At 37.5% G+C, this 11,447-nt stretch overlaps 1 protein-coding gene and 2 non-coding genes across 3 annotated transcripts; all 3 read right to left on the bottom strand.

Annotated features, from left to right (window-relative positions):
* Positions 1-197: 197 nt before the first annotated feature.
* Positions 198-353, bottom strand: LOC137943319 (small nucleolar RNA snoR2/U65). The gene has a single exon (XR_011110654.1). It is a non-coding gene; the product is annotated as a small nucleolar RNA snoR2/U65 (small nucleolar RNA).
* A 61-nt stretch (positions 354-414) lies between these two features.
* On the bottom strand, positions 415-620 carry LOC137943310 (small nucleolar RNA Z112). The gene has a single exon (XR_011110646.1). It is a non-coding gene; the product is annotated as a small nucleolar RNA Z112 (small nucleolar RNA).
* A 3,025-nt stretch (positions 621-3,645) lies between these two features.
* LOC137939339 (nucleobase-ascorbate transporter 1-like) lies at positions 3,646-8,922 on the bottom strand. The gene is made up of 14 exons (XM_068784623.1): positions 8,824-8,922; positions 6,489-6,586; positions 6,217-6,393; positions 6,010-6,110; positions 5,847-5,922; positions 5,710-5,769; positions 5,427-5,614; positions 5,235-5,331; positions 5,078-5,164; positions 4,884-4,942; positions 4,673-4,764; positions 4,512-4,589; positions 4,253-4,413; positions 3,646-4,114 (listed from the first exon to the last, which is right to left on the bottom strand). Exons 1-14 carry the CDS (start codon positions 8,897-8,899, stop codon positions 3,902-3,904), a joined length of 1,563 nt encoding a protein of 520 aa, XP_068640724.1. The 5' UTR covers positions 8,900-8,922; the 3' UTR covers positions 3,646-3,901.
* Positions 8,923-11,447: the final 2,525 nt, after the last annotated feature.

Below are 11,447 nucleotides of genomic sequence, written 5' to 3'. Positions count from 1 at the left end.
GGACCGAATACGAGAAAAAAAAACACAGCAAAAAGCTCCTACAGCACACTGTACTGCAGGAGAATGAAGCCTCAGATACTATCCAGCGTTATTGACATCAAATGGGTTTTAGAGCCCTCAGCCGGTAATTCCAATTTAGAAATCCATCATAGGCTTCATTACTTGCAGCAATCGGATGAAGGAAACAAAAACAAGAGAACTGTAATCGCACGAAACGGCCCCATGAAAACTTGAATGTTGAGAATCCACAGGTTCCTATCAGAGATGCGAAAAGAAGTTTTGCTTTCGGCTCGATCATAGCATCGCTGCTCATCGCACATTATTTTTAGCTAGCAGCGACGTGGCATCGAGCCCTCGAAAAACAAACAACCTGTTTTGACTAAGATAAGTAAAATGAAAAGATTGGATGTGAAAAACCCTCAGAGACCCGTTAATAATCACGCCAACAGACAGAGGAGCGCCAGAAAGGAGCAGAAGATCTCTCACCTACGCTTCAATCAATCAATCCATTGATTGAGTAGAATGAAACGAAAAGACCCTGCCCAGACCGACGCTACCACCTGCTGCTTTTTGAATGTCAGACGGCACTTCCTATCAAGGGCTTTCTTCCTCATAGGGTAGCATTCTCTTACGAACAAACAACTACGTAAACGTAAGTTCCCGGAGACCGAACCTTAACAGGGAAACAGAAGCAACGGCATACAAAACCCTAATATCTCTGGGAAGAAGGGTGGGTGAAGGGCGCTATATATAGAGAGACGGCCTACCACACAAGGCTTAAACCCTAATAACGGGGAAATGGAGAGACGTTTACAAGGACGCGCCTTTAAAACAATGGATTTTAAAAAGCCCCAAAAAAGGGGATATCCAGAAAAAAACGTATCCCCAAATATATAATTTATTTTTCTCAATAGATGTTATTTATAGCTAAAAACGTAAGTAACACTTTGATCACTTAATTTTATTTTTTATTTTTCATCCACATGTATAAATTAGATGTATAAAAAAAGTTTCTCGTTTTTCCTTAACTTTTTATTTCCTAATTCCTGTCTTTCATTAGATATTTTACTCTCTTATCGTATGTTTCCTATAGCAAAATATATACCATTGGAAAGATTTTTGAGTTTAATTTCCAACTTAAGAAGAATCATTGAAATTAGATTTTTCTATGAAGAGAAATCGACATCTGAAGTAACAAAAAAATTTCGTGTCGTAACAGAAAAACTTAAATTCTTTGAACGGTTTGTACCAATATGACTAAGAATTTATAATGAAAATTATATCTCAAAAGAAAACTATGTGAGTCTATTTTCTATCCCTATAAATCGTTTCTCAATCTGATATTTCTGGAGAGAGATATCCATATTAGAAGAATCAAATGTCATGCTGGTATCTTCTTGCATGCGAAAATCCGAATCTAAGCCGAATTTTTTACTACACTTTTTGATTTGCTAATGTTGGTTAAGTTTCCTGTTTGTTTCTTAAATATAATCATGATTTTACTAACTTGAGTATCTTTCTTTCCTTAAAAGTTTATTTTGTTTGATATCACATTATATTAGTTTCCTTAGTATTTCTCATAATGAGTTTAGTTTAATTTTTTGACTAAGTCTAAAAAAATTGAATTAGAAAGTCTTGTTTGCTCGTTCTAAATTCCAAATCTTAGTGTCCTAAAACCTCTCCCATTCCAAAAATCATCTCTTAAATATTTTCTCTGCAAATTGATCTAAAAGATTCTCCTTCTTAATTGGAAGTATGAAGAGTTACATTATGAGCCTCCTTCCATTTAAAGTGTGAGAACTACTATATTTTTATTCACACTTGAATTCCTCATTTTTTTTTTTTAATTTGTGTTTGATAAAATCACTTCAAAATTGCTTATAGACCCACTACCTAAAAGATAGGAGTGTGCTCAACATCCAGTTTGAGCACACTCAAGAGGTGATTTGTGTTTGAGTTACCCTTAAAAATCAGTAGTCTCTTTGTTTTGCCCTAAAGTTGGACTGTTTTTCAGCCATTAAAATTGAGTAGAGTATGTTTTAGACTATGACTATTTTGACCAGTATATGAATTTTTGTTGTACAACTAAGAGTGATTTTTATTCTCTCACTATTATGATGTGCAAGTTGGGTCTTTTGGTAAAAAACAAAGAAATCCTTAGTTTGAAGGGGAAAATTAGAATAAGAAGTACATTAAATAAGTAACCAATAATGAAAATTTTTATATGTTATGGTAATCAAATTTTATGTGACTAGAATATCCAAGAGGAAAAGAAGATGAAAACTACAAGCAAGATGTAAACAAGAAGAAAATGAGTCAAAGCAAGGCAATTAAAGTTTATTTTTTAAGCACACAAAGTTTCTTGCCAAAATTATTTGCAAGTGAAGTTACAAATACTAGTTTGAGGGGGAGTGTTAAGAGACACCCACATTTGTAGGCATAACATGGCTAGTAAATAAGGAAAATTTCCATAAAGATGACATAAAGTTGTAATTATGCAAACCAGTGAATGTTTTTTTATGTCATTTTTACTTTTAAAACATGTAGCCCTATGGGCATTGTAGTCATTGTAAATAACTTCACATAATTATAAATATAACGTCAAAGCACGAGGTAGAGTTTTCAATCATCTTTCTCTTGGCTCAAATTTGTCTATATATCTCTATCTTTTTTCCTCTTCATGTTAGGAATTAGACGCCCTAATTTCAAACTAACGAGAACTATAATAATAATCAACGAAGAAAAAAAACAAATAATAAAAACACTACGTCTTGTCTTCCGCCGTTGCAGTAATCCACTATAAAGATGAAATAGTTTACAAGAGAATCACACACATTTACATGTAGTTTTTTTAACCTCTCTCAACGGCAACTGGTGATGCTCTGATGATAATACTTTGGGTGATAAAACCCTAACAACGACGCCTCCAAATATAAAGAGAAAACTAAGGGAACCAGATTACAATTATGAAATATCCAAACTACCTTTAATAAAACAACAGTTAATATATCGTGGATCTAACAGGGGCTCTCCGCCCCCTTCCAACCCCTACGACGAACTTATCTCAAAGGTCAACCCTCGTACCAAAACAACATAAGACATTGATTAAACTTCACAACTTAACACTTTTTTCTCTCCCTTGGTTTTTCTCTCCTCTCTCCCAAGAGTTAGAATTCTTTTTTTCTCTCCTTCCCTTAGATCTCTTCTATTTTTGTATTGTCCCTATAGATCAACATTTTCCCTGAGAGAAAAAAATTGTATTCACTAGTAAACGATCATGAAATTTAAATTTTTGATTCAAAATTTCTTTTTTGAATCTGAAAAAATTATCAAATTAGAAAATGATTGCAATTTCAATCAAAATTTAATTAGATTTTTTATTCTATCAACGCTTGTTGAGATAAATTTGAAAATTTTTAAGAGCAAATGAAGGGTTAAGTCCTTCCATTCCCGCCTTACCCTTCTGCTAGTGGGAGGGAAACAGGGGGGGGGGGGGGGGGGGGGGGGGCGTTGCCTCATAAATGAGGCAAGAGAAAGGACAGGGGAACCCTCCCTTACCGATGGAAGTACCTCCTTGGACATGACAACCCCTATAAAAATTATTCAGACCGAAAATCAATAGTCAATTTAAATATTAAACCTGAACCTGAACCAAAAAAACTGATGCAAAGGTAAGTGTCAGAAAGTCCATACAAAAAAAGATAATCAATTAACATTCCCTTGTGACCGAAAATTTCTCAATCCCAAGGGCAACATGTCAGGATTCACCTAGCTCAGCTCACCTGCTTGCCAGATGATTTCGTTGCAAAAAAAGAAAGCAGAGCAGCTCTGTCCTCCATTGGATTGAGATGCTCTCTCATTCTTTTCAAAAAATTGGAAGCAAAAGGAACTGCCGAAACAACTAGGTAGGGGGGAAGAATCTGTTGAGATTGAATGGAAGGGTATAGAACTCCTCATTTCTGTTGTCCCCTCTGAATGTTCTAAACTTCACCCACCAAGGCATACCCCTGTCCTTCTTAGACTTCTCAACCTCCAACGTGTTATCAAGCAACACTGCCACGATCAATCCTACTGTTGCAGAGGATGAGAATATCGTATTCAAGAACCCATTGAACTGCAAAACCACCAAATTCACCCAAAAAACAGAAAAGTTAGATCTATGGCAGTATCCAGTTCTAGGACAAAGAAAACAGCTGATAACAGGAGCCTTTGCCACAACACATTAAGCATGAGACGTAGAGAGTTCACTGACCCATCCTGCATGAGTGTGAACTGGACCATGATGTGAAGAAGACTGAAATTCATTAAAAAACTGTGGAATAGAGATTCCAAGAAAAAGTGAAAGGCCTGTAATGAAAAGGTTTCTCATGGAATTCATGTTTGTAAACTGGAGGCAGGACAGCCCCACAGATGCTGAAGAAAGCAACCAAAGAAAAACCAAGTCAAAAAAGCCAAGAAAGAAAAAAAAAATGGCAGCACATTCAACCTAAAAAGAACTATTACTTGCATACCCACAAGGCCAAAAAGAACACAGTATAGAGCAGCAAAAATGGGGAAGGGGATTGATGCAAATAGAGCTCCAAACTTCCCTGCAAGAACTAGTGTTAAAGGGTGTTGGACGCCAGGTAAGATATAATGGAAGTACTCATTTCAACTGTTGCTGTAATGAAACCTAAGATGGAAAAGAAAATCATGAAGCCAGCAGATATCTGAACAACTCTGCGACTGCCAACTCGAGTTAATCCAAGAAGCCCCACATTCTCCCTGAGATTTAAAAGCAAGATTTCTTAGAATGTACATAGTACAAAGAATGGCTGTAACTTCAATTTTAATAGACAAGAATTCTGAAGGCTGATGCCAGTCATTAGAAACCATCAACTGACACAGATACAGTGGAACCAGTTCCTGTCCCAAAAAGGCCATCTAGCAGTATCCCTATCCCCTACAACAGATGCAACAAAAATGTTAAATAAGATATAACAAAAAATAAAGATAAAATTCGCAACTCAATTTTGAACTGTAATTTCACTGCCCCGAAGAACTTACAGAGAACATTATGCTTGCTCAAACCATTTACCTGCCAGCCAATGCCTCGACTCAAAACATATGCAGGAGGAGGGGTGGCGATTGCCAGCCTAGATGCAGCTTTATATGCACCAGTTGACTGCAGTACTACAAACCAAAGGTAAGATGTTCGTTTTAGGAACAATAAAAAGTGTGAACGAGATGGATACCTCTATCAAGGACACCAGGACTGCTGCCATCATAGCAATTGTATGCCCAGCACTAAATGTTGGTGCACCCCATTGAAGAGGATAGGGGAACTTTAACCTAAAAATATCCAATCCATCAGATTTCAAGGTCAATGCAGATAACCCCATATTTGTGAAAGACAATAGTGAGACATGAAATTTTTTGTAGCTTACCATGGGGCAGAGGATATGAGATTAGCTCTATCTGTTCGACAGTTCAGTTGTGTCCTTAGGGGTGTGTGCCTGTAGGCACCTGCTGCTGTTAGTACATGGGAATATGCCCAGATGAAAGTGACACAAATGAGTACTGGAAAGCGTTCAAAGATGGGAATATCTCTGAAGGGTCGTATGTGCTTCAAAAACTGCATTTGCAAACATTGTCAGTCTCATTCAGAAAACATAGACGAAGAGTTTGCAACCAGAAATTAGCATTCTGAGAATAGAAAAGTGCACACACTTGAGACAGTCCGACGACCAACAGAAGCATTGGAATTCCAATTTCCACACAATTCCCCACCTAAACAACAGAATTATATAAGTTTCTGTGTACCAGGCTACTGCCTATTAAAAATCCACATATACGATGCAAATTACCGCAGGAAAGCCACGCTCGAATAACCCCAAACCAACCAATCCGATCACAGGTGCCATACTAAGAGGGCTGAAAAACCTATATGATGACACCGAGGCAAAACTTACAGATATTTTTCCAGATAGGGGTACATAATAGCATTTTTTTCTCTTAATCTTTTAGTACCTTGAAACTATTCCCCACAGCTGGCTGTAACCAAGGATGATCTGTAAACTTGATGCTACTATTAGTGCCCCTTGAATTGCTCTCATGGTTTGTACAAATCTCTGCAAATCAGATCAATTGTCGATGAATTGAACATGCCATCCACTGTAGGCATACAGGAGAATCCTTTAATCAAAATGCCAGTGAAGGCTTTTTTAGATGACTTACTTCATGTGGATCAGAAATCCGCTGCAAGGATGAGTCACCTATGATATAGATAATGGGTATCACATAAGCAAAAGAGCCACCGACTACTGTTGGTAATCGAGTTCCAAACAATGCCTGCAAAAATGTGTTAATGCCAGATACAAATAACAGGGTTTGTATGACTCGTATCTTGTCACCCTGCAACATGTCGTACCAATAACAAAAAAGAGATTAGAGAAAGAAAAATGGACTAAAAAGGTGAAGCATACAAACATAAACATCATAACACTTACATCATTGCCACCCATAGATGGAACCAACAAGGATGGAATCATAACACTTGTTCCCAGCATCAAGATGTAGTTTTGAAATGCCAACAAGATAGTTTCAGCTGCAGCAGGATAAGTCATAGAAGCAAGAGTTGTATTTAATGAACACACAAGTAATTACAATGCCACATGAGAAAACTACATAATTAAGGTACCAAACCAATAGGAAAATAATGAAACCCATGAGTAAATGACAACAACCACATAAGAAAACTAATGCATTTTAGATATCATATCAGCAGGAATATCTGATATAGGAACATTCAGTGGCTAAGGAATCTCCAAATGATTGATGGTCTACATCTACATACGCACACACAACCCTTCGGAAGGATATATAGTTTTATTCTAAAGAAAGAGGATAGTTTTACTGCACCACTGCAGCTAATGGATCAATAGTTTTATTCACCTTTCCAAATGCAGCTCTCAGTTACCCATTAGTCTATATAAGTCCATCAACATCTTCCAAGAGGTTGGCTTGACACAAAAGCCTAGCCTTTGTCCTCCTCCCCAAGGTTATAACTTCTGTTGAATTTCCTCCCAAATGATATTAGTCTGGTTCACTTCTAGGAGCTGAAAATGTAAACTGAAGACTAAGGATTCACATGACACCTCTAATCAAGTATATTAAAACAGTTATGGAGAAGAAAGTGATATCTCAAGAAGATGCTCACTTTACTATTATGGGAGTCATGGGGATGCATCTGTAATCAGGAGAGCAAATAGCTCCATACGTTTAAACATCAAATAAAAGTGAAGAGAAGGTGCTGAGAAATCTCTGATTGGACAATAAAAATGAGAAAACCTGAGTTGAAGAAGAGGGAAATATTGGAGAGGTGATTAATAAATAGCAGATCATCAAGAACAACAAAAAATTCTCTAAACATTTTGTGTACTCACTCTTTTGTGGCAACAGAGAATTCTTTTAAAGAAAGAAGAACAAAAACAAAGAGGGAAGGGAGATTCCTACATTCAACTTTTGTCCAGAAATACCGTGGTTAGCTAGAGAGTCTAACAAAGAATTCACATAGTGCAGGATGTGCGGCAATCATAGCAACCAAAATCATCACCTGCCATGCAGGATGAGATTTTTCATGCATCTTAGTCAATTTCAAGTAAAAAAACAGCAAGAAGGATAAATTTCTATGTTTCATTCCCTCTATCCTACTTTATTAGATGTTTCAGAAGAAAAAGAAAAGGATAAAATCCACAGCAGATTGAAGACCAAAACAAAAAAAAAGTTACTCCTATTCAAGAGATAAGTGACCAAATTATGGCAAGTAGTTATGCTCAGTGCCTTTATTTGGATAGCACAGGCCTCTGAGCTCCATCCCAAAGACTTTGTGGAGCTTGTGTAAGTTGAAAAACAAATAAATCATTTCAGAGCAAGTAGGGACAACTAAAATGATAAACAAAATGATCTGGGGAAATATCAAAAGAAGTAACGAGTGGAATTTAGTATGAAAGCAGAGAAAACCACACAAAGGCTTGGGCTTGCATTGGCATTCAAGGTCTGTTAGCTCAGAACCAGGACTTCTTTTTTCTCCTAAACATTTGTGTACAATTTCTTCTCTTCAGAAGCAAGTTCTCTACTCATTGTTGGCTACATCGCCCGTCAAAATGATAATCAAATTAATTTGTACATTATAAGCAGAACAACTTGAACCAGTTAACGGAAACTAGATATTCCTTTGCTCAAATTGTTGATAAGGTAATGACTTGATAGAGAATTTTGTTGTAGGAACTATTAAAGTTGGAAGGACTAAAGAAGAACTGTAGAACCTCGAGCCCCCCCAGTAAATTGGTATGATCCGTCAATCATAACACTATCATAACTGTATTCCGAAGTTCGTTCCATGCAATTCCATTCGCTCCTTCACATATTCTTTACCTCGTCCATTTCATTTTTATATCATTCCGTTGTTTAGTATTAAACCACTGTTCCCCTAGTTGTACGAAAACAAGTATGCAGGTCAAGCTCCAAATGACCGAATAGTATAAAGACACCCAAGAATCAGTCTAAGGCTCTGGAATGAACATATAGAGAAAATTATAATAAAGGCAAAGGTCGAACTTCCAGGCTCTGCCTATGTTTGCTTCACCAGTTCGAGACAAAAAACACAACCATGGTGCTCTAGCGGCAGCACCCTCTACCTCTCAAGGCATTTAAAATCCATAATAATAAATTCTCTAGATGCATTTCTTTCTCGAATGAACCAAAACATGAGAGTAACAGAAAGGTGAACTGGAGAAAAAATAAACAACTGGAAACGAAGAAGAAAGTGAGATTACTGATTACCCCATGGAGGGTTGGAATCTATGCAGTACTCGAGGTCCTGTAGCTGCTCCATGGGAGGATGGGTTATGTCCGCCATTAAGAAGGCTCGAGGAGAGTAAAGAGATGCTAGCGAAGAAGCAGGGAGAACAAAGCAGCAAAAGCGGGGAGATAAAGAAGTAAATATATGCAAAGGAAGAGAAGCACCTCAGTGAAGCCCCCTCTCTTAGCAGGCAAGAGCCTTTTTTGAATCGAAAGAAAGTTTTACCCAAATACCCTTGGTGATCTCTGAAACTGCCAAAATACCACCTGGCTCGCTCCCACTCCTGGTTCTAACAGGCTCAGGTCCTCTTAAACGTACCAGTACAGCAGGGACTTCGTCCACAGAACTCCCTCTAATGTCTGTGAAGACGACTGAAGAAGGCGCCATGGATTACTGCGTCTTAAACTGGAAACCCATTAAAGCTGGCTACGGTTGGAATTCAGATTGATGGTTAGCGGTCTGGTCTTGGGTACAACAGAAACAGAAGATGCCGATAATAATGGTCACACTTGGATCAGAAAAACCAGTCTTCTGCAGTACTACTGTTTGTAGCATTAAAGTCTGAGGGAGTGAGACTGTGAAAGCTGGGAAGGTCGTTCCGACTTCTGAATTCTGATACATGATTGAGTTTCTGGGGAGGCGCCATTAATTTGAAGCCGGAAAAAAATATGAGAAGCAGATGGGGTTAAATTGGTACACAGACAAAAGAGAATTATTATAATGAAGTTTCATGCCTATGTTGAGCGACATTCCCCCGAAATCCGAGTCGTCGACGCTTCCGGAGTCCAGACCAGAGTTTGGAATGGCTTGGTCGTGAGAAAAGAATCGCTTCTCCCTTCTGCTTCCGCTTCTCTGCTCCATTCCCCTTTTTTATTCATTATTTTATTTTGTCGTCTCCATTACAAAGTACACATTATTGCTAAATATATCAGAGAGACGAATAAGCTTTTCCTTGGTCCTTATCAATTACCACATATGACTCTTTTCAGAATCTCATTGTTCATGGCTACAGGATGAGCATTTCGAAAATCGGTAATGCTTCGATTTCCTAAAACTCGGTTATATTTTGGAGATTGCGTTGCCGACAGCAACAAAATAGTAGATGAGCGACACAGGCATTGTACCAGACAAAATTATTGTCACCCACATAAACTGCTGCATGCTGGAAGTGTAAGAGATGCACAGGGTCCACAGAGGTACTGGCACAGAGTTTAACATTTCCCATTCTGATAGGAATAATTCCAGAAATGTCATTGTGATTAAAGTCGAACGCTTTAAGCTCCGAAGATTAGCTGAGGTTGAGAATCTGCTAAGGAAACAAACGCCCGAAGTCTACAACCTGATTTCTTGGAGTGATTTCCATGAAGTTTGGAGTTTGTAGATGGAAATATCTGCACTCTTTGCTTTTAAGCAGCACTCAAGGTCCCTTTTAAGGTCCAATCTGCCAAATGTAAAGCGGGTGAGATAATGTACTCGTTTTTTTATTGTAAGAAGAGTGAGATAATTAGATTCATTTCCAGCAAGGATAGAACGGGGTAAAGAGAGACAGAAACTACAGGAAGCTCCATGATAATGGAGAATTTACGAAAGTGCTGTCCGATGTTATGGTTGTTTGCAGAAGAGGTGAATCCATCTCGTATCTGTACAATATCCATGTTTGGATGTCAAACGACAAATAAAAACCTTATCAGTCAACCATTTTTTTATGAAAAGAAACAAACGACGACCATTAGCGGTCAAACCCCTCCATATAACCCTCCATCACTGCATGAGGTGTATTTTTGTGTTTTTTACATAAGGAAAATACAAAGATTTGAAATTGTCACGCTCAATACTAAGGCTGTGGAGAGAAACAAAAAAGAAAAAAAAAATTCTTTTCTCTTGTTTGGATGCCCATGGAAAATAAGAGCGAAAATGGAAGAGAAATATAATTTATCTTGTTTGGATATACGTGGAAAATAAAAAAAAATACAATTAGTAATACTTTAAAATTTTGATGATTAAATTTTTTTCTCAGGTTTTTATTTCTTTTATTTTCTCCCAAATTTTATTATTTTGTGAGAGAAAATTTATAAATTAATAGATATAGTGATTTGAAGATGTCCTATTGTGTTGTTCTTTTCAAGTTCCATCTATAGGGAGTGGTGGACATGGGTCGGGTCGGAAACTCGAAGGGAGTTGGGAAACCAATCTTGTCCGTACCTAGTTCCCCTATTCTTCAACCATGTCCCCACCTCGAGCCCGTATTCTTGATTAATCTCCGACCCGTCCCCGCCCAACCCATAAGATAATGACCTATTAAAAACTCTATAAACCTACAAAAATTATAGATAAAATTTAAAAAATCTCAATACACCATAAAAATCCTTCAACAAGTTTATAGCTCTCAAAAAATTATAAAATTACACAATTGTATCATAAAATCAATGTCATTCATATATTTTAAAGGGCATTACGGGTATAAAACAAAATGGATCGGGTTTGGCGCAGGTTGGATTCAAGGAAATCCGTTCCCAACCCGAAACCCAATAGGGTTCTTTTCATCTCCTCATCCTTAGCCGGCAGGGTGACATCTAAAACCCAGCTCCAGATTTTTTGATCATGT

The sequence above is a fragment of the Aristolochia californica genome, unplaced genomic scaffold, assembly GCF_029961685.1.
Source record: "Aristolochia californica isolate CCGP_79_NKW_82.1479 unplaced genomic scaffold, dmAriCali1.0.hap1 SCAF_10, whole genome shotgun sequence".
Lineage (NCBI taxonomy): Eukaryota > Viridiplantae > Streptophyta > Magnoliopsida > Piperales > Aristolochiaceae > Aristolochia > Aristolochia californica.
This window is presented reverse-complemented; position numbering and strand designations above follow the sequence as displayed.

What these genes read in the sequence shown, in the direction of transcription:
- LOC137939339 (XM_068784623.1), bottom strand. Translation starts at nt 8,899, where the DNA reads ATGGCGGACATAACCCATCCTCCCATGGAGCAGCTACAGGACCTCGAG. An exon ending in AGATTCCAACCCTCCATGGG is followed by an intron (nt 6,587 to 8,823) that starts GTAATCAGTAAT and finishes ATCCTGCTGCAG; the next exon opens with CTGAAACTATCTTGTTGGCA. An exon ending in TTCACACTCATGCAGGATGG is followed by an intron (nt 4,115 to 4,252) that starts GTCAGTGAACTC and finishes GTGGTTTTGCAG; the next exon opens with TTCAATGGGTTCTTGAATAC.